At 36.2% G+C, this 23,987-nt stretch overlaps 1 protein-coding gene across 1 annotated transcript in view; it reads left to right on the forward strand.

Annotated features, from left to right (window-relative positions):
- Nucleotides 1–23,743, forward strand: part of Agmo (alkylglycerol monooxygenase) — a 165,869-nt gene extending 142,126 nt beyond the window's left edge. Inside the window, exons 8-13 of the mRNA XM_036206357.1 lie at nt 70–149; nt 3,362–3,496; nt 5,071–5,187; nt 22,796–22,878; nt 23,363–23,468; nt 23,678–23,743. Of these exons, the coding sequence (XP_036062250.1) occupies nt 70–149; nt 3,362–3,496; nt 5,071–5,187; nt 22,796–22,878; nt 23,363–23,468; nt 23,678–23,743 (587 nt within the window). The remainder of the gene's footprint in view (nt 1–69; nt 150–3,361; nt 3,497–5,070; nt 5,188–22,795; nt 22,879–23,362; nt 23,469–23,677) is intronic.
- The last annotated feature ends 244 nt before the right edge of the window (nt 23,744–23,987 follow it).

The following is a 23,987-nucleotide window of genomic DNA, read 5'->3' on the forward strand; positions in this document are numbered from 1 at the left end:
AAATAACTAACTAGGCTGCTTTGGAAATGGTAGAAAATCAGTAATCTTGTTGTAATGTTTATCTTCCAGGGACATTTGAAGCAGAGAATGAACAAGTTGTATATGGTCTAACGCACCCCCTTGATACATTTGAGCCATTCAAAGTTCAGGTAATTCATTCAGCCCTGTTCTTTCTGAATGCATAGGATTTCACAGTTTATGTTTAAGAGGAAAATGGTTATTGTAGATGGAAGCACATTACATTGCTGTGGAAAAAATGTTTTACATATAAAAGAATTTGAAATAACTTTAGCAGTTAAGTAACACTTGAGTCAAATGGGTAAAATCCATTAAAAGCTATTATAAGAATTTTCAAATGTGTCTAATACCTCAAATGCAAAAAGATGATTCTTTAAGAAACATGTTCTTTCTCAGAATAGAGCTGAAATGTATTCATGTATTCAGGAACAGTGGTACAACATGTAATTAAGGCTGATCCCACAGTCAGAAAAATATTTGCTTTGAGCCTTCAGCCTCTGGTTAGAAATTTACCATGAGGCCTTTACCCTTCTTGTCTCAAAACTGGATGTCAAGGAGTATTATCCATCAGTGAGGTGCACATATTACCTCTCCTGCTAAGACTTGGTGGAGCAGATCAATTTTCTGTTAGACATGTGGTATTGCTTGTTCACTGGCTTTAGTGGTCCGCACGTGAGAAATGAAGAACGTCTGTAGAGTTCCAGTGTGTCACCATCAGATTACCACAAAGGCTCCTGGGGTTAAGGAATCACCAATGAGGGAAAGATAAGAATGCTCTCAAAGATGTGATGGTCAGCCAGTGACAGATTTGTGCACTGGGCTGGTTGGTTGCAATGTTCCGGAAGTAACAAAATTACAGGCTCCTGTTGGGCCTGCTGTGCAACCCACTTAAGTTTACACACGACATTGAAACAGAAGAATTCTCTACAACTGTTAAATCCCTACTGTGTGAAGTGCCTGCAAACACAAAGCAGTTCACTCACCATCAGTAGTACCTCATGAAGAAGTGCCTCTTTGATTTCTATCTTCTAGCATGGGTAACACAGGCTCAGAGTTTAAGTAATTCCAGATTCAATTGACAGCTGTAAATTTACCCTAGGAAGCCAAGACCAAGGCTTGCTTAATTCATTTAAACTCCTCACCTGACTGTGGTTTCACATACCAACTTTGGCCAAATGCCATCATTTCTATGTGTCCACAGTTGAAAAGAAAATTACTGATCTCTCTCTCTCTCTCTCTCTCTCTCTCTCTCTCTCTCTCTCTCTCTCTCTCTCTCTTCTACTACATGGCACATCTCTTTGCATTTCTACTCCAGGTTCTATTCACACAAGATGTGTCTCTCAGGAGACACATAATAAAAGTGTTCAAATCTTTACAACCATTTCTATTAAATTATCACCAATTTAGAAAATATTTATGAAAGGCCCTCTTTCTTAAATGTAGGTAGATTGTCTCCTTAAAATGAGTAAGTAAAGAGAAATATAAAAGTCCACCCTGTTTCTCTAGGACAGAGCTTTCTAACCCTGATGCCAATGTGACCCATGCGACCATCTTTGTGAAGTACAGGTTTTGTTTAGCAGCACTGTGGACTATCTGGAATAGATTATAGGTGATGTCAACATTGTTAATGGATACATAATACTTTTGGAAGCAAGGCTTTGGGAATATATGATTTTTGAGGAGAAGGGTTCATACATGAGAAATGGTTAGTGAATGGATGTTGTAAGCACTACAATACAGTTAGATGAATGAGTAGGGATTGACTAGGTGCCCAGGTGAGACAATGGCAGGCAGCTTTGAGCCACTGCTCATTAAGTCGAGTATTAAGCTTCCAGGTATCTACCTTTCAAATTGTTTTCTTCAGGATGGTAGTTGTCATGTGTGGGTCTAAGGCCTCTTCTCCTATGTGCTCATTTTAGTCGAAATGTCAAGTCAGCAAGTTATGATAATTAGGAGTTTATATCACACAAATTTGTTATTTTCAGTGACTTCCCTTTGAATAGAGCTAAATTGCTTATTTAGGTTTATTACCTGCAAAGTGTTTTGAATTTTCCCTACTAGAAGCAGGGATATGCTTGCCTTTTTTTAGCTGTAGACCACTCTGCTCTCTTTTGGAAGACCCAAAGTCCCAGGGGACTGGAAACCAAGTAAACTAGGAAAATGTCATTAAGCTGTTATGATATATTGCTCATGGGTAGTATCCAGATTTGTAGAAAGAAAATTGAAATCCATTTACAACATAACCAAATGATTTAGTATTTTAATGTGTGTTGGAAGTTCTAAATATACTAATTTCTGTATTACTAGTATTGAAAATCCCCAGGCTAAGCATCCATCTAACATTTACCTCGTCCTCAGAAACTTCTCCATTAAGCCCTATAATAACTCAGGTTGATTCTTGGAATATTTCAAGTAATTATAAAATCCATTCTTCTAAACCTAGCAATTTAAATTCATCCAGGGACTGCTAAAATACCAGCAAGACCACAAATTCTGAGAGCAAAAGCTTTTCTTTCCATTAATGCATTTCTATACTCAATAAACCCCTCACATCTAGAGTCTAGAGCTGATGCCCAAATCCTATGAATATGTTTAATCCTGTGGTGCATTATGGGCACTTGTGTGAAATTTCCTTACAGTTAAAATTTATTGGGCACTTATACGTGGGCATGTTTTTTAACTTCTTCGTATGTCAAATGAATGCTATTTAAAGACTTCGTATTCCTGCTGTAACACTCATTGTAAAAGTCTCCCTCAGTCACCAAGCCTTTTCTTTTTTGTGTGACAGAATATGAGTTTTTTTTTTAATACTTGGAACTCTACAAACTAAAATGTTTGTGAATATATTTTGTTAATATCATATTAGTAACACAATAAATCATTGTTTTAAAAATATTTAAATAGATCAGCAATCTTATGATGCTTCCATGTTCAACTGAAATATCCATCTAGTAAGATGTGAGAAAAGGAGTCAGCAGACAGGTTATTGCTTCACACAAGCTAGTCAATTTTATTTGATACAGCCTCATAACTTATTTACTCTACTTTGATGATTTTGTAATCAATTATGTTCTTTTTATTTTAAAATAAAATTATAATTTCACTTAATGTCAAGGATTTTCATAACACACCAAAGGTATATAAGATGTATAGAATTAATTAAAAAACAGAATGTGATTACATATCAATGTATTATCTATCTACTCATGCATGATGTATATTAAAGAAAATATGAAAATTACACTGAACAAAATAATGAAGTATATAATGAATTATATTTAATGCTATCTGTTATGCTTCTCCTACTTAGAGTAAACTATACATGTTTTTTTTTTTTTCCAAGTTTCACCATTTACTCTATATATGGAATACATTCTGGGCTACACCTGGATTCTTCCATAAGTTTTCTGTCCTATTTAAAGGACCAGGATGGGGTCCAGGTAAACCAAGACTTGGCCTAAGTGAAGAAATTCCAGAGGTAAGTAGAGGTCATGGCAAAGGATGTGGTAAGGCTCAATATGCAGCGAGTCTGCATGTGTGCTATGTTCCTGTGATACTATAAAAAGATGCGACCTTAGCCCGATGTAAATGGAGAGCTTAATGAGGACATACCACCTTGGAGGTAGAATAAGAAGGGCATTGCCTTCTAGGTGGGCACTGATTCATTACAGGGAGTATAATTTGGGAAGTATAACAACTGAAACTATTTTCAGAACCTTTCAAGCCTACAGGCAAGAGCCTCCTCTGGTGAATAACAAAGGTGTATGTCCTCCCATGCAAGGTCCCAGAACTTGAGAGATGGAAAGAGCTTTAGAAATCAGGTCTATTCTTAATTTCACTTAGGACAAAATGAAGTCCCCTAAGTAAAAATTATAGTCATATCATGGCAGTCAAATTGCTTTGGCAAACCATGGTTGAATTTATTTGACATTAGAATAGAAATATTAAGTATAGAAATAACTTGAAAAAACATGAGAAAAAGAAATACAGAAATTTAATATAAAAAGCTAAGAAATTCTTTTTTGCTGTTTGTTTGTTGAGACAGGGTTTCTCTGGGTAGCCTTGATTGACCGGAACTCCCCCTATAGACCAGGCTGGCCTATAACTCAGAGATCTGCCTGTCTCTGCCTCCCGAGTGCTGGATTAAAGGCATGTGCCACTAGCATCTGGCTTATGAAAACAAGAAAATTTTAATTTAAATCTGAAATTCTCTTCTAGGTGAAAAATATGATTTCTATTCAATAGTTCATGATATTGCTGCTTCTTTATCAAATAAAGATCACAAATGCAAGTAGAGAAGCAACTGGAAGAGCTAATTGTCATTTATAAGAAGGCATTTCAGATACAAATCTTGTGATGTCTTAAAGAATACTTTATCTGAATAATATTTTATTGTTTTTAAATACTTGACTTACTCACATATATTTTACATCCATAATTAGTTGTAATTAGTCAGCTTGATAGACGTGAAAAATACATCGATTATTTCCTCTTTAAAATGCCTAGGAAGGAGGGTTTTACTTTTCTTTCCTTTTTTAACAGAATAGTCAAAGTAAATATTTTTAAATTATATGAGTGCCTACATCTGCTTTATCTAAAGAAAAGTATAGCACTGTACTTCTAGAAATCTTAGTAGTTCAGGAAATTTGTTTAAAAAAAAAAAATACTATTTGATGTTGTATCATGGTTACCTATGCTGTCCAGATTCACCTGCCTTCATTTTCTTGGAATGTTCCTGGACATATTTTTAAATGTGATTGGTTCTAATTTTTTTCTCCTTGGCTATTGCAATTATGAATATATATGAAGCAGCTATGATGTTTCTGTTTAAGGAAGACTGAATCAGAACTAGAATACATAATATTCTGCATCAAGAAGCAAGTCTCCTACTCTTCAAACAATTTTCTAGCCAAGGAAATGAATGTCAGAGTCCTTCTGGAGCAAAGATATCAAATTCCTTTTGCTGTGACTCGTCTTTTCCTGCAGTGTGAATTTCAGTCAGAGAACGGTGCCATGGCAGAGTAATGGCAAGTGTCCTTCTTGTCTACCTAGGTCACTGGACAGGAGGTCCCCTTGTCATCAGCAGCATCCCAGCTATTAAAGATGTACACTGTCCTGCAGTTTGCAGTGATGCTGGCATTTTATGAAGAGACCTTTGCAAACACAGAGGTAGGTAGCATCAATTTTAATATCATATATGAAACTAACCTGTCAATGTTCAAAAATTAAAGTCAGCTCTTTCTTTGTAACTATGATCTATTTTTCTTCTTGATTGCTTTAATTTTGGGGGAAACACCACACATTTTAAGTAGGCAAATTAATTTCCTCAAGACTATTAAGTGTAAACGGATTAATTGTATCCATGTGCTGCTATATAAAATATAAATCAAATGTTTTGACACCTGTCTAAATTGTAAATAAGAGATTACTTTCTATATTTTTATAATTGAAATAAAAGACTTCAAAAATCAAAATTAAACATGTTTAGGACAGCATATTCTCTATCAATTTCAAGATGCATAATATATTTAGACAGTTACTTGATAAATTGAGTTTAGAGAATTTCCATTGCAAGGTTTTCAGCTTTTCTGTTTTCTCTCTAAAGTGTACATAATACCCAACCTCTAAGAACTGAAATGTAAGTGAACTAAGAGGTATGAATAGTTTAACAATGAGCATACTTTAGCTAATGAGCATTATCTACACTGGTTGTTTTCTGGAGAAAACAAAAGTAACCAAAAGCAAATAAAAATGGACTGCAAACTGTGAAAATGATAAAATAAATATTTTAGCCAATTTCCTTTGTTTCATTGACTCATTTATAATATATCCCTCACAAAAGTGTAGGACTCTAAAAAAGGTAGATAACGGTAATAAGGTAACTAAATTAATAGTAGGTGAAATACAACGGGAGAAAAAGATCCTGAATTTGTCCTTGTTACAAAGAAACTGTGACTCTCAGGAAATAATCTCAGAGTCAGGGATGTTGAGGTTGTGACAATTACTCTGTACAAATAATGACTATACCTTAAAGTAAGTCTATTCCTTGCAGTGTGGTATATATATACTTTTAAGATATACAGAATTTCTACTAATTGTGGATTAAATGTACAAAAATATCTCCTGGAGTGCACAAAAGAGATAGAAAAATATGCAGAATCTCTGAGATGTTAAACATGTTGAGGAACTGTGAATGGGGAAGCAGGCAAGCTGGTGCAGTGGCTTACTTGGTCGGGCTATGGCAATTGCAGTTGCCTGTGGTCTGTTGAGATAAGACTGAGGGCTGGCCCAGTCAGACAACACAGCTGGGCAAAGTAACTGACTCCAAAATAAAACTTAAAACATTTTCAGGAAAACAAGGGCAAAACACTAATAAAGAAAAAATATTCAAAGGAAGATTTGGGGTCCTATACTTAGAATTTTTTTTTTGGTTTATTTTTGAGATTCTAATACAATTACAACATTTATCTCTTCTCTTTCTTTCCTTTAACACCTCACATGAAATCTTCTCCACTACATTTCATATTCATGGCTTCTTTTTTCATTAATTGTTATTGAATGTGTTTGTGTGTGTATACATGTATGTATGTATATGTGTATGTGTGCATGCATGTATATACACATATTCCTAACTATACCCTGTTAAGTCCATTTAAAGTTATTTGTATGTGTGCTTTCAGGGCTGACCAGTTTTGAGAATTTTAACTCTCTCGCTTTACAGAGGACTGAAAGGAAGCTTATACTAACAATGCACTGGATAAATTCCAGATTAAAAAAAAATTTTAATCTGGTCTCAGATCAGAGTTCAGGTACATAAAATAATAAAATTATTCCTCCAGCTAATACGTAAATTTAAGTTGGGAGATGATATTCCAACAATTACAAACTGACAGTTAAAAAATACTAATCATAAAATCATAGTAGTAGGAAAATAAAAAACAGAAAAAAACTTGAACTATATCCACAGACCCAAATTATCAGAGTATTAAAAATTAGTATAGTCAAAATACTAAGCAAAATTGTTTGAATTAACAGACTAAATTTAAAAGAAACTAAGATACCTTTTAAAATATATATATATTATTTATTCTTCTCATATATTACATCCTGAACACAGTTTTCCCCTCTCCCCATTCTTCCCAGTCCCCCCATCTCCTCCCTCCCCCATTTCTTTTCATAAAAGGGGAGGCCCCCAGGGATATCAGCCTAACACAGGATGAAAAGTTACAATAAGACCAGACACAAAACCTCATATCAAGGCCTGATGAGGCAACCCAGTAGGAGGAAAAGGGTTCCGATGTGGGCAAGAGCCAGCCCTGCTCCCACGGTGAGGAGTCCCACAAGAGCACCAAGCTACACAACATATATGCAGAGGGCCTAGCTCAGACTCATATAAGGCTCCATGACTGCCCCTGCAGTCTCTGTGAGCCCCTATGAGCCCTGTTTGAAACTAAGATAACTTAAACACTTCTGAAAATCACATCATCAGCTGAAATAAATAATGTGCACTGAAACTAGTCCTACTGACTATTTGTTAGTAATATCATTATCTAAATCCTATGTAATTAAATAATTATATATCAATAGAGTATTCCACTGAAACAATTCTATAGGGTCTACATAATTTATATATTGAATTATGAATATAGAATTCCATTTGAAATAGGTTGTTGAATGTGGTGAACAGAATTCATTGGTTATATGACAAGGATACTGTTCAGGTGAGCTTACTGCCTCACACAATTACACCTTTGGGATGGTTGACTCCTCAGTGTTCCATCTATCAAGATCCTTGCTTGCTTTGGTATTCTCTTAGTGTAAAGTCTCCTGCATGAACCAAGATGGCTACCAGGAACTCCAGCTTTAAATATTGGCATACAAAGAACTCAGGTGTGACTATGCAAGACGGAATCAAACATTCATTTGTACATCCCCAAATTTGCCAGTGGATTTGAATTCAATGTATTTTAAGAATGGGAAGCCAGCAGGGTCAACTGTAGGATTCTCATGTTCTGAAAGAGGGAACAGGGAGACTTGGAAGAAAAATGGTTGTAAAAATACATAGAAAAAGGAAAATAGAGTTGAGGCAAATTCAACATCTGCTTGACATACACACACACATACACATAAAAGCATATATTCTCAACATGATGTACTATATATATATATATATATATATATATATATATATATATCTCCTATTTAGCCATGAATGTATGATTTGCATTTGTATTTTAAAAATATTCTTTATTAACTGATAGAATGTGCTGTGATGCTGGGCGGTGATGGAGCACGCCTTTAATCCCAGCACTCAGGAGGCAGAGGCAGGCATATTTCTTTGAGTTCAAGGCCAGCCTGGTCTACAGAGTGAGATCCAAAAACCAAAACCAAAACAAAACAAAAAAAGAACGTGCTATGATTTAGTTTGCCTCCAAAATTCACACACATTGTGGCCAAAGACAACAAGTTGAATTCTCAGAGACTATCTTGTTGCTTTCATTTCAAAATTTACAGAACATAATCAAAATTTCTTGTCAACAAACTCCATGTTTCATTATGTGGGTGTCATTCCCCAGCCTCTACTAAACTGGTAACTAGTACAAGGTCAGGGTTAGAAATGAGTGAGAGTCACACCAAGAGTGATGCTGCCCCCAGGAGAGTGAGAGTGACACCAAGTGTGGTGCTGCCCCCAGGAGAGTGAGAGTCACACCAAGTGTGATGCTGCCCCCAGGAGAGTGAGAGTCACACCAAGTGTGATGCTGCCCCCAGGAGAGTGTGTTTACTTTTCCTCTTGGCACCTGCCAGACTTAGCAGATTCAGCAAACGATTCACATAGAAGAAATGAGAGACACATCCTGGGTGAGGAAACAATAGCATATACCACAAGGCATCCAGTTAAATTAAGGAAATTTGCTGCAACTTCTTATATAGTTGGAAGGAGACAATGCTCATTTAACACAGTTTAAAGACAGTAACTTCTGGTGTTGCCCATATACATTTCTGAATTATTTCACTTTTTTCATTAAAAGTTAGTAGACAAATATTCCTTCTTTTAATGATTTCACCTAGGTAAATTTGCATGAGTTCTCTGTCTAAATACTTTAAATAAATTAAAGGAAAATTATAGGAAACAGAATGGACTATTAGTTTTAGCAGAAAACAATGACTTAAATCTAGATTCTGTTTCTTAAAATGAAAATAAAAACAATTATTATATGAAAACATATTCTGAAAGTATAATGACTGAGTGTATACTTGTCTACTGTTAAGATTTTGTTACATATTCAAAAACTAATTATGAAACCAATGGCTTGCTGTTAGGTCAACAGATGACAAATTTTGCCTTCAAGAGTTTCTTGTATGAGTAAGACTTTCAAAATGGCCATGTGAACTACCTTAATTTTAGCAGCCACATGTAAACATCAACCTTCCTAAATGATTAAATTGCATATAATCTCTCTATGGTATCTAGGGGAACTGATTCCAGTACCTTTTTCTTACCCCATAACTACCAAAATTTAAGGGTAGTCAAATCTATTACATTTGTCCCATGGTACTTTTATACAGTGTAAGCACATCCTTCATTATACTTTAATGATTTCTAGACTTCTTGTACTTATCTGTGCTGTACCACTTAGAGCACAATGACAATACAACATTGTGCATATGTTCAGTACAAACAGAAGATTTCCCTGAGTTTGTTCATTCTGTGGTCAGGTGAATCACAGAGTCCATAGACACAGAAAGCTCATTGTCATTGTTTGGCATAAGTTGGAATCATCTTCTCTGGGATCATAGAATTTGTCTATCAGTTATATTGTTTAATACATTTACTTTTATTCAAACAAAATATGACTAAGTTGTATGAACAGTAATAGTTTTAAGATATGTACATAAGACTAAAACAAACAAAAAAACAAACAAAAAACCCTAGACCATCTCCATAAAAATATCAAACTCTTGATTGTATTCAACATTGTTCAATGTCAAGTACAGTTTAAAGTACTTTTTTATTCTTTGTATTTGTATTACTCTTTTTTCACAAAGTTAAAACTGGAAAATTATCTGTTTCAAGAATATGGGCCTTAATTTTGGTTTTGAAATGACATCCTCAATATTAAATTCATCAATAGATTTCAATGTTTGGGGGCATGTGATTTGTTCTTGGGTAAAATTTAGGCAGGCATTGTACATATTAAGAGACATATTTGGAACTCAGAATTCTCTCCTATCATAAGAAAAGTATAGAAAAAGCTGGTATAGTTGATAGGCAAAGAGAATTATCTAGTGTTGAAATCTTTTTCAAGCTGAAATTGGAGCTGGGACAGCTTCATTCCTGACAACAGTTAATTCAGAAGGACATATTTATTTCCCTCATATGTTTTTCTTTACTTAACACTTGCAACATGACTCAGAAGAAAGCTTGCTTATGTGCAAAATTGTATAATGCCTTTCTATTATGAAATTTCCAAAGGTGTATGAAGACTTTAAAATCCAACTGCACTATTTTTATTAATCTCATCTACTCTAGCCCATAATCATATAGAAAGATTCTGGTTGATTTGGGGCTGGGGAATCTGCTGTAATAGCAGAGGCTTTTGTGTTTATCCAAATACTAGAGCAGATAAATACTTACTTTAAATGTGAAACTTCTGTATAAATAACTTTTGGAGTTAAAAATTTAACATGATGACCACCAGAAAGTTGTGAGAGGCATATTCCCCTTTCCCTGAACTTGGTGCAGTAGCTACTTAATTACAGTGTTTAGTGGTCGGACCCACAGACTTTACCTTAAATTTCTTTAGTAATAATTGTGAGATCAAGTCTTAACCTGATAAGGTCCACTTCATGGGATGATGTTATTAACAAATGCTTGATATAGAAATATGGGCTACATTAGCATGCTCTCCAAACCAAAAGTGGGAGTAAGACACACACACACACACACACACACACACACACACACACACACACACACACGTGTGCATGCGTGCATGCAAAGAAACAGGCAAATGACCAATGAGACAAAAAACAAATATGCCAAAGTGAGGTAAAAAGAAGCAGAACTGCACAGAAGCACCACTGAATTTCTGTGAGGGGACAGAAACCTGCATTAGAGTGTGCTTGAGAGACACAGCAAGACTCCACTGGAAAAAATGGATGCTCCTATGGGGTTATCATCTGTAGATAACCTGCACCAGAGTATGGTTGAAAGACACAGCAAGACTCCACTGGAGAGAATGGATGCTCCTGTGGGGTTATCATATGTAGATAACTTGCACTAGAGTGTGGTTGAGAGACACAGCAGGACTCCACTGGAGAGAATGGATGCTCCTGCCCAGTGTCTAGTTCCCCCTCTCAATGTTGGCACTTGTCAGGACTTGTGCATTCTGCCATAGTCTCTGAGTTGCTACATTCTTAACTGTGGAGGCATCTCTCCAGTACTGCAAATGCAGCCTTTTAATTTCACTTTGGACACTCAAAGTCTGATTGCATAATTTTTACGTTAACATTTACTTATTAGCTACAAACTATATGAAAACAAGAAATTTATCTCTGAAGCAAGTTATTATGCTTTTGGGGGGCTACACTAAAGATTTTTAAGAAACTTCCTTGTGTTCTTTTATGATAAATAACAGTAAGTCAAATGTAATTTAGAATAATTCTATTTTAACACGTTAGGCATACATTATTTGATGTGAATAGTAGTAGATAGAATTAAATTGGAATAAATCCAATGGAAAATGAAAATAATTGTCATGCAAAGTGAATAAACAAGATGTGACTCATATAATCTTCAAAATTCAGGAGACTATAACATAAATTGGTCAAAACAGATAATTGCTATTGTCTTCCCCTTTTTATTCTCATCTAGCAGGTCTATGGGTTTGTCCATAGAGAATAAGAATTAGGTGCTGTGAATTCAGTGACAGAGCTTTTGTCTTCCTGTACAATCTCATACATATTTATCATAAATACATGCTGTACATGTACCCTATACATTTCTAGAAGGACTATGTATGAATGAGAGAAGATCAAATAGTTATGTGTCTTAATTAACATAAATATGATACAGACAGACTCAATTGTTGGGTATTGAAGCCTTTTCACATTTTTTAGTGCAAAACATTTTTAGAATACTTGTGTCCCTTTAAGGATTGCATAAGTGAATATTAAGTAATTTAGTATTTTAAATAATTATGTTTAAAATAATTTAATATCTTAATGTTAAATTTCTGATTAAATGGTTTAACTGGATATGTATTAAAGCTTAAATATTAGTTTTAAAGTTTAATATAATAATTATTTACTCAATTTTGTGTAATTAAGGGATTAGTATTAAATGCAAATGTACACACTTATTTGCTTAGTTTTTCAACAAATGTATATTGAATACTATGTGTCAAGGATTTAGGCACTTGAGACACAACCATGAAAAAAGCACACCTTCTAGTGAGAGGAGGTAAATAATGAACAGAGGATTCACAGAAAGATTAAGTACACAGAAGACATGTCATAAGTCATGCAATTAAGTAGATAATTATAAAAGGATGAAGTGTTATATGTTTTTACATGGATGGATGAAGGCACATTTTTGCATAAATATCTGAATTAAATGAGCAATAAGGATCATGGAGGAAGTCATTCTAAGTAGAAGGCACAGTAGACAAAAACAGCCTTGAGTGGGGAATAAGGTTGTTAGGAACACTTGCACTTCTAAATGACTTACAGATGATAAGCAGGGACCAGGATGTGGTAGAGCACATCTATAATCCCAATACTCAGGAAGACCTGGCAGAGGGACCAAGAGTTCAAATTTGGTGTGGGCTATATAGGATGTTCCAGATTAAACAACTTAGAAAAATGATTGAATCTACCAATCAACCAATTGATCAGCAGAAAATTATACTCGTAGGAAATGCAGAAATCAAGCTGGATTTTATCTGGAAGCTTCACCCCTACTGGCTAGCTCTCATAGTGCTGGAAAGTGCAACAGTTGTTTTACCTATGTTAGAACCTTGCAAGTTATAATAACAACTGACCTGGAATGGTATAACCTGTGGTGATATTGTGTTCCCCGATATATGGTGCACTTTAATAAATTTATCTGTGGTCAGAGAACAAAACAGCCACTAGATACACATAGAGGCCAGAAAATGGTGGCATACATGCCTTTAATCCTAGCATTCTGGAGTCAGAGATCCACTTGGATCTCTGTGAGTTCAAAGCCACACTGGAAACAGCCAGGCATGGTGACTCATGCCTTTAATCCCAGGAAGTGATGGCAGAAAGCAGAAAGTTATATAGGGCATGAGGACCAGGAACTAGAGCCTGGCTAAGCTTTTAGGCTTCTGAGCAACAAACAGTTCAGCTGAGATTCATTCTGGATGAGGACTTAGAGGCTTCCAGTCTGAAGAAACAGGATTGGCTGAGAAGTTGACAAGGTGAGGTTAGCTGTGGCGTGTTCTGTCTCTCTGATTTTTCACCATTCACCCCTATACCTGGCTCGGGGTTTGTTTTTATTAATAAGACCTTTAAGATTCCTGTTACAATAATCATTGGTGCAATCATGGCACAAACATTGAGGGAGTAACCAGTCACTTTTTCACTGAATTTAAACCCCACCCCAAAAGATGGAACTTATGTCCTATGCCTTTAACTAGGCAAAAATCTTAGCTGCCCAGGACATAGACTCTAGGGAAGACTCTAATATTAGAGATATTTAGATATTTAGATAGTTAGAATAATAAACTGTCTCTAAATTTTAACCTTCATACTTATAAGTTAATGCACATCATAACACAAATCAGAGAAGCTTCTTTTTGTGGTAGATGATAATGCATAGATCCCAAGTCACTCAACATACAGAGAAAAGACTGTGTACTCAGCATTACATGGTGTATTTATATCACAGCTCCTCTTCCCAAGGCTCAGGAATCATAATGCAAGAGGGTCCAGAAAGTTTGAGAGTCAGAGGCTGTAGTTATCTGCAGCAAAACAATACTTATACAAGACAGAGTCATTGTGCACATGAACTCACAGTAACTCTGTATGAATAAGACCAGTAAAAGATCAAGTCAGCCCAAATACCATCATGGGCAGCAGAGTAGTTATGAAGCCTCATCCTTAGCTGAAAAGTTATTGGCAGTTGATGGCTGCTAAGTGATGGATAGTCAGTTTTGTTCACTGATGAAGGCCCCGGAGACTATCCATATGACAGTAGATAGCCCTTTCACCCTTGCCTATACAGGTAGGCCTTAAAGGGTTAAGTAAAGCTGGGAGGGTAATGTGGTTGGGAAAATAAGGGAAGAATTATATTTGATCAAAATATATTACAAGCAAGTAGAAGATTATCAAACAATTAAACTAAAATGTGTGAAAGAAAGGAGACCATATTGTAATATAACATGGATAGCTAGAATGATGAGTTTTAGCTTTGCTTTGAGTGCTAGCTGAAGCCCCTGCAAGTTTTGAAACTCATGTGATATGATATATTTTATAATGTGAAATAATAGCTCTAAAACACTAAAGATATGGAAAACAGAGAGATGCTCTTAGAAGCTGGAAAATTAATTATAAAGGTATGTCATTAATTGATGTGGAAATAGAAGAGAATATTAGTTGGAGTGCTTGTCACAAAATGCCTTAATGCTGGACAGATCTTAATTATAATGCTGACATTTAGATCTGATGAATGAGAAGCAGAAAGAGAAAGATTCAAGGACATCTGTTTTGAGCAAATTGAAATCTGGAGGGGACATTTGCTAAGATGGTGTAAACTGAGCCCTGATTGGTTAGAAGGAAGAGGAGGTCAAATGTGATGTTCAGACAGGCTGTTGTGGATGTCTATTAGCCCAGCACCCTGATCAGAAGGTAGCTAGATCCATGTATGAAGTTGGTGTCTACTCTGTTTCCCACAATTTGGGAGCAAATTAGGGCAACAGAGTCCTTCCTTTCTCTTCTCATCATAACCTTCCAACCAGAAAAAAACATACACTTTGTCTTGAGTTTCCTATGATATTTGGAAGTACTAATAGATATTTGTTTCTTACTTCATTGTGGTATTATAATCAATATTACCCTAAATGTCTAAGTACAGCAATAAGTATTCTGATGATGAACTTATTATTTGCCTAAGTATTTTATTTTAGTTCTTACTAAAGTCATATTTTATGTCAAATGTATCTAATATATAGGCAAATTTTAGATGTTAAATAATTTGTCCATGGTCACATGGCTAATAGGTAGGTGTGTGTGTGTGTGTGTGTGTGTGTGTGACTTCAAATTCTTAGGATGTTATAAGCATTTATAAATTTATAAATAAAATAATGTATAAATAAATAAAATATAAATAGTTTTCTGGCAGAAATCATTTTGTAAGTCCATATGGCAAAATGAAGTGAAACAATATGGTAAGAAAAGCATTTTTCTTTAAGGAGAAACTGTTTCACATAATTGAATATTAATTTACTCAGTCACACCTTAGTTATTCTTACAGCTAACAAAATGTTTCCAATGCAGTAGTTACTGATGACCTCATCATTGATTCCTGTTGTCATGCTGGCTGTCCCTAAGCTCCGTGTTCTGAGTAGACAAAGGCTCTGACTCTCTTCCTCAGTATCCCAACACTAAGAAATGCAATGACAGTTATGAGATTTCAAACTTAGTAGGAGGACTCTTCTACTAAGCAATTGCTTTCAAGGGATTGCAACTGGTCACCTTTTGCTTACCGTTTGTAGCTTTTGGTGGGTACAATTAGATTGTAGGAAGAACAAGTAGCTAAGTCAGTTCCAACTGCCTATAGTTATTGAGGGGGGAAATGTTGGATGTTTGCATAGTATTTAGAATACGATTTAGTCAACCAATGACATCACATCTCTGATATTCTCATAAGGATGAGACTTAAGCACCACCAGGGAACATGGAAACCTCCCTGGGGCTGTGCATCCAGCCCTTTGAATTTGCTGATACACTCTCACCCTGAAGCAGGGTTCATTTAGCTCTAAACCTGGGCTACATGATGTAAGTTGTTAGGGCTCTACTTGTCCCGTCCCCTTTAATCTGTTCATCACGCGTGCTCTACTGTTGCTGCTCTACTATTGGAGCACAACAGGCCTAGTTTCAATTTCACAGGAACCATTTATTTCCTTTGCAATAATGGAAAAACTGTGCTACCTCTGAATCTCAGAGAATATGTATGTATGTATATCAGCTATAACACTGAGATTATAGAAACAAAGTTAAGAAACACATCATTTGGAAACTAGAAATAACAGATACTCAATAAGCATTATTATTAAATTTTGGCATGTAGAAGATGAGATAGGCTTTCCTTGGACCATCCTCACTTTCTCAATCTCAGATTTAGTTCTCAGGCTCTCCCCTAGTGATGCAACAGAACACTAGCCAGCTTCCCTTCCCTGCTGTGCAAGCCTCCAGTAATCCCACAGACCATTCCCTGCTGCCATTTCCTTCCCATTCCATTCCTTCCCAATGCTATTTACAAGCCCCCAGTCTGGGTGGACACCTCCTGCTCAAACAGGCCACACCTGTCAGAAGACCAGGTAGGCAGACCTTGGGCCTATCCCACCCTCTGTTACCCAAGACACAATTCTCAGAATCACCCTTAACGTTACAACACAGAGTCAGCTTCTCCTGCTCCTCTGCCCATACCTCCTGTGGATCCCTCAGATCATCTCCCCCTGACATTCTCTTCCCCCAGCCTCCAACACCAGCAAACATTTCCCCAGGAACACACCAGCTAAGCAGGCCATTTAAACAGGGAACACTCAGCCAATGCACTCTAAAAATCTCGAGAGGAAACAGAAACAAAACTCCCACACAACTAAAATAAACACAGAAATCAGCACTCCAAACCCAGATAAGAATCAACTGAGCAGGGCTCACAGAGATAGAAGTGACAGTCCCAGAGCCTGTATGGGTCTGTTCAAGGTTCTCTGTGGATATGTTACAGGAGTATAGTCCAGTCTTCTCATGGGACTTCTAAAAGTGGGAGTGGGGGTTGTCTGACTCATTTGCCTGCACTTAGGACCCTGTTTCTCATACTGGGTTGCCTCATGCAGCCTGATACAAGGGTAGATGCCTAGCCTTGCTGTAATTTGTTATTCCAAGTTCCATTGATATCCTTGGGAGGCCTGTTCTTTTCTGAAAGGAAACAGAGAAGGAATAGATCTGGAGGAGAGGGGAGGTGGTGCAGGAGGGCTGGGTGGAACGCAGTGAGAGGAAACTGCAGTTGGAATTTAATATATGAGAGAATAAAAAAAAAAAGAACACAGTAACAGAAAGAGAAATTTGTAACCATCATAGTAGTCTAGCTACCCTACCATAGTAGATCCTGAATATTCCAATATAGAAGAAGCACAAGAAAAAGACCTTAAAACAAACTATATGAAGATGATAGATCTTCTTCAAGAGGAGATGAATAAATCCCCTAAAGAAATCCAGGGAAACAAAAACAAATACAGGTAATGGAAAATACCTCAAGGAAAACACAAATATTTGGAGAAAGGAAACAAATAAACCTGCTCAGACCTGAAACTAGAAACAGAAGTAATAAAGAAATCATGAACTCAGAGAATCCTGAAAGGGAAAAGTTTAGGAATGTGAATAGAAACTACAGAGGCAAGCTTCACCAACAGGATATAAGAAATGGAAGAGAGAATCTTAGGCACTGAAGAGACAGTAATAGAAATAGATACATTGGTCAAAGAAAATGCTAAACCTACAAAGTTCCTGACACAAAACATCCAGGAAATCTTGACACAAGGAAAACACCAAACCTATGACTAATAAAAATAGAAGGAGAGGAATACTTGCCCAAAGGTCTAGAAAATATTTTCAACAAAATCAAAGAAGAAAAATTTCCTAACCTGAAAAAAAAGAGATGTCTATACAAGAAGCATACAGAGCAGCCAATAGACTGGAAAAGAAAAAGAAGTCCTCTTATCACATAATCAAAACACCAAAAATACAGAACAAAGAAAAATATGAAGCTCTGCAAGTAAGAAGACCAAGCAAGATATATAAAGGCAGACATATTAGAATTACACCTTACTTCTCATTACACCTTACTGCTCATTCTAAAAGCTAGAAGAGCTTGGACAGATGCATTGCAGACTCTAAGAGACCACAAATGCCACCCCAGATTATTATACCCAGCAATACTTTCAGTCGCCATAAATGGAGAAAGTAAGATATTTGATGATGAAGTTAAACTTAAACAATATCTATCTCCAAATCCAGCCCTGCAGAAGATGTTAGAAGGAAAAATCAAAACCATGAAAGTTAATTACACCCACTAAAATACAGTGAAATTAATAACCTCATTTCAGCAAAACATAAAGGAGGGAAACACACACACACACACACACACACACACACACACACACACAAACTCTCTCTCTCTCTGTATGTCACACACACACATACACACAAACATACATCATCACCACTACCACCACCATTGTTGCCAACAACAACAAAATATAACAATCATAGTTAATTTATATCTCTCAACATCAATGGCCTTAATTCTTCAATGAAAAGACACAGATTAACAGATAAAAACCAGGACCCATCCTTTTGCTGAATACAAGAAACATACCTTGACAATCAGCAGTCATTCCTCAGTGTAAGGGTTGGAAAAAGTTATTCCAAGTAACTGGACTTAAGAAGCAAGCTGGTGTATCCATTTTAATATATGACAAAATAAACTTCAAACAAAAACTAATAAAAAAAAATGGGGAAGGTTACTACATATTCATCAAAAGAAAAATTCACCAAGATGACATTCCATTTCTTAACATCTAACACAAGGGCACCCACTTTTATAAAAGAAACACTAGTACAGGTTAAATCACACAGTGACCCTCACAAACTGATAGTGGAAGACTTCAATACCTCTCACCAGTGGAAAGCTCACCAAAAAGGAAACAAATACTAAACAGAGAAATGCTGGAGCTAACTGAGGTTATAAACAAAATGAACTTAATGGATATTTACAGAATATTCCACTCAAACACAGAAGAATATACCTTCTTCTCAGCACTTCAACAGACCTTTCTCCAAACAACAGAAAGCTTACAAACTCATGTAAGCTGAACAACTCTGTATTGACTGAAAATGGGTCTAGACAAAGAAAGAAATATTTTTGAGAATTCAGTGAAAATAAATGCACAACATTCCTAAACTTAGGGGACAAAATGAAAGCAGTGCTAAGAGGAAAGTTCATATCAAGAAATGTAACATATACATTAAAAAAATGGAGAGATCTCATATTAGCAACCTAACAGCATACCTGACATCTCTAGAACAAAAAAGAAGTAAGCACACCCAAAAAGAGTAGACAGAAAGAAATTTCAAATTGAGGGCTGAAACAATAACATAGAAACAAAGAGAACAATGAAGAAATTCAATGAAACAAAGAATTGATTGAGAAAATCAAGATGGACAAAACCTAGTCCAAACAGACTAAAAGACAGAAAGTATTCAAATTAACAAAATTAGAAATGAAAAGGGTCTATAACAACAGACACCCAAGATATTCAGAGATTCCAGTGTTGTTAATTGTTTTTGCTCTTTTGGGGGGCCCACCACCCAACTCCCAAATAAACCACACACAGAGGCTTATGAAATAAGCATAAAACCAGCACACCCAACCTAATGGAAGAGAAAGTGGAGAACTACCTTGAACACGTTGGCACAGGAGACAGCTTCAGAGAGAACACCGACAATGCAGACACTAAGACTAATGAGGGGGAGAGGTGAAGTGGGAAAGGTTTGGCAAGAGGGGAGGGAGGAGAGGCTGTGATTGGCATATGTACAAGAAAAGAATCTATCTTCAATAAAAAAAAGAAAGGAAGTTATTTGGCACATAAACTAAATGTATGATTTAAATTTCTTGAAAAAAGGTTTTTGATATAATAATTCAAAAGTTAACTTTGAACATGTTAATATGAATATATAGATTCCCTAAAGCATAAAAGTGAGTATATATGTGCATTTTCTCTTAAGTTTTGGCTTATGTTTGTCCTAATTTGGTTTTCATTGCTTTGACAAGTACTATGACTATAGCATGAATCTTAAAGGTTCTTATTAATGAAATCAAACCAAGCCAGGTATTGGGGTGAATGCTGGAAGATCAGAGAGACAGAACAAGCCACAGCTACCTCACCTCGCCAGTTCCTCAGCTGGTCTCATTTCCTCAGACTGCAAGCTTCTGTGTCCTTATCCCAATGGCTCTCAGCAGAACTGTGCTGCTCCAAAGCCTGAATGCTTAACCAGCCAAATGCTTAACCAGCCAAATCCTTCTAGTTTCTGGTCTTCACGCCTTATATAATCTTTCTCTTTTTGCCTCCACTCCCTGGGATTAAAGGCATGTGTCAACATGCCTGGCTGTTTCTAATGTGGCCTTGAACTCAGAGATCCAGAGGCATTTCTGTCTCTGAAATGCTAGGATTAAAGGCGTGTGCTACCACTGCCTATCCTCATGTTTATTATTGTGGCCATCCTGCTCTCTGACACCAGATAAGTTTATTTCAGTGAACACACAATATTTTGGGGAACACAATACCACCACATTTCCCCTGTTTTTGTCTAAAATTTAAAAAAGCTTATAACTAATACAAGAAAAATCATATGCAGTAAGTATATACAATATAGATAGTCAAGATTACATTAATGATGTCTAGTCCATTAACGTTTGACAGATTCAGGTGTAAAACTCCATTATATATAACAATGTCCAGTCTAGTAACATTTGACAAATTCAGATAAAAAATTTTTCATTACTTATCCTATTTAAAACATGTAGTTCCTTTTTAAAAGTAGAGTCAAAAATTGATCTTTTTTTATTATATTCATATCTCTCTTTTTTCTTTTCATAAAAGTTTCAATAATCTACCTTTTGTCATTTTTATATCTTTCCCTTTTTCTTTTTAGTGTAGATTCAATGATCTACCCATTTATCCTATTATTTCTTTATCTTTTTCCTCAGGGTAGATTCAGTGATCTACCTCATACTTATATTCTCCTTTTTCTTTTTTAAACAAAAATTCTATTTTGGGGTTAATTGTCAAGTCCTGTATCATTTGTTCAGCTGCTGCATAATGAGAAAGTGCAGGGCTTGTTTCAAGTACTTGTTCAAGTAGTCTGTCAGGCTGGATCATCTCAGCTAGCCATCTCAAAATTGTCCTGAGCAGTTTGTAGTCCAACGTCAGTCTTTTAGTAGTGTTAATCAGCTTAATGGCCTTATCATAGTCCATGTGGAATCATCTTTGTAGGCTCCTGTCTTCTTTTTGAAGATTTCAAAGTCACTGTTAAGCATGGTCATGGTTCCCTGAAGGTGTGTTTGTGTGTGTGTGTGTGTGTGTGTCCTCTGTGGTTTGGAGTAATCACAGTCTGATAAATGTCTGTCTCTTGGAACCATGAGTCTCTTCCCTAGAAGAGAAAATCTTCACAGCAATTTCTCCCCACCATTTCTCTTGCCAAACTTTTCCAAACTGACCTTTGTCAATGCTTTCTTATAACATGATGGTCCTGGCAATTCTTCTCTGAACAAGCAACAGTAAGCTCTTCCTCCCAGGTAGCAGCATCACTGCAGTCACCAACATGATGAGAAGCATCCAGCAACTTGGAGCAGCAGCCGCTGCCTCCATGGTCCCACTGCCACTGTTTGTGTCTGGGCCCCAGCCGAAGCTTCTCCTTAGCAATCTTCCTAGGCCTCCTAGGCCTCAGGGATCCTCCTGCCTCTGCTTTCTTCAGTAAATCCAACCAGTGTTCATCACCACAACCGGCCGAGTGTAGCTCGGGCCTGAGTTGGGACCCACAAGGCCACAGGCAAGAGGCTTTTTCATGAATTCGTACCACAAACATTGGGTGTCAGATGTAGATGTAACTGTCTTGTTAAAAATGAATATTGTTAATATGAATATAGAGATTTCCTAAAGCATAAAAGTGAGTGTATGTGTGCATTTTCTCTTAAGTTTTGGTTTATGTTTGTCCTAATTTGGTTTCCATTGCTTTGACAAATACTATGACCATAAGCAATGTTGGGAAGGAAAGGGTTTAACTGGCTTATGTACACCCCATGTCACAGTTTATTGATGGAAACCAAGGCAGGAACTGAAGCTGAGGCCATGAAGGAGGAGTGCTTGCTGGCTTTCTCCCATGTCTTACACGGCCTGCTGCTTCACACAACTCAGGACCACCTCCAACAGGCTGCCAATCTCATGGAGACATTTTCTCAGACAAAGTGTTCTCTTCTGGATGACTCTAGCTTTTATGAAAGAATAAAAGAATAAAAAAATTAAAATAAAACCAATACAGCACTGATGAACACATTTTCCTTTATATATTTTCTTATGTAAAGAAAATTTGGATTTCACACCAGAATGAGTTGTTCATGTTGAAAATATGTACTAGAATGAAATACTTATCTCTTAAATGTGAATTACTTATCCATATTTGGGGGTTCTGATGCTTCATGTAATTATCAAAGACAAAATTTTACAATAGACAAGTAAACATAACAGTTTAAGCAAAAGCTCATGATGAAATTATCTGTTCCTTTCTGAAGTGTCGGATAAGGTCACTAAGTGTCACTAGAAAAAGCAAATAGTCCTCAGTATCCACGTCTCTGTGCAGAGAGTGACAACTGGTACATTGGGAAATGCAGGCTGGTTCCATGGCAGTGTTAGCTGCTAATATCTCTCCTCCACCCTCCGAAGGATCCATGGATCTCTGTGTTTATTTACAGGCTCTGTCTCAAGTCGCTCTGCTCCTGAGGGTCTGCTTCATTTTCCTGACCTTGACATCCATTGGTCTCCTTCTGGATCAAAGGCAAGGCGTGACTTTCTTCTGTTATCTTTTTATTCAATAGAGAAATTTCCAACACTACTATAAAATATCAATGTTTATATACTTTATAGTTTAGCTTTTAGACCTTAGTGCTGAATGCAATGTTTGAAGTGAGTTACTGTATCAGTTTTCCTCCAAAGCCATCAAAGCACAGTGGGCTACTGGGAGAGCATGCCTTGCATTCTAGATATCGAGTGGTTGGACATTTCATTGCTTTGCCACAGTCATCACTGCTTTAACTAAACAATACATTGAAAAAAATATGTTTTTCTTAAAAGATACATTTTCTTTCTTAGTTTAAGGCTACATTCAAAGTACTTCAGAGATCTACCACTCAATTATGTTAAAAAAAATGCTTCGCCTTTCCTGAAAATCAAAAGTAAATTTTTATTGCTGCGTAAATTATTACATAAGCACATGAAGACTGTATGTAAAGCTAACGGATATTAATGCCGTGTTATTTCAGGCCCCAGGCAGCCATTGTGGAAACTCTTCGTTGCCTGATGTTCCTAACCCTTTACAGATCTGGCCATTTACAGCCTCTTGTCCCATCTTTATCATTTGTATTCGAGGTAAGACATTTGACATAGGTAAGACATTTGACATAGGTAAGACATTTGACATAGGTAAGACATTTGATGTAGGTAAGACATTTGACGTAGGTAGCAAAACTAATTCACTCATTCAATGATGTTTTCTCTCTACTGAATTTGTGACCAGTATTTGTAGCTAAGATTTTTCTGTGCAATGTATCTTGAATTTCTATTTTTATAACTTTCAGAGAGTTAATGTTGGTGAGCCATGGAGTTTTTATCCCAAAATTTTGGTCAATATCATTAAATCATAAAGATTAGGCAAAATACATTTCAGAGCATTTTGAAAAAGACCAGGGTACACTGTAGATCCTCAAAAAAGTAGTGATAAATGTGACTTTACAAGAAGGATACTGCCATCTAATTCTTCTAAAGAAAGCTTTGACAATGGAAAGTGTTTGAGATGCTTGCAAATCGCCTATAACAGACATAATTATATGCAAATGAAAATTTGTCGAGATTTAAAAAATTATAGATTTTTTTTTTTTTTTTTTTTTT

Source organism: Onychomys torridus, chromosome 14, assembly GCF_903995425.1.
Source record: "Onychomys torridus chromosome 14, mOncTor1.1, whole genome shotgun sequence".
NCBI classification, from domain to species: domain Eukaryota; kingdom Metazoa; phylum Chordata; class Mammalia; order Rodentia; family Cricetidae; genus Onychomys; species Onychomys torridus.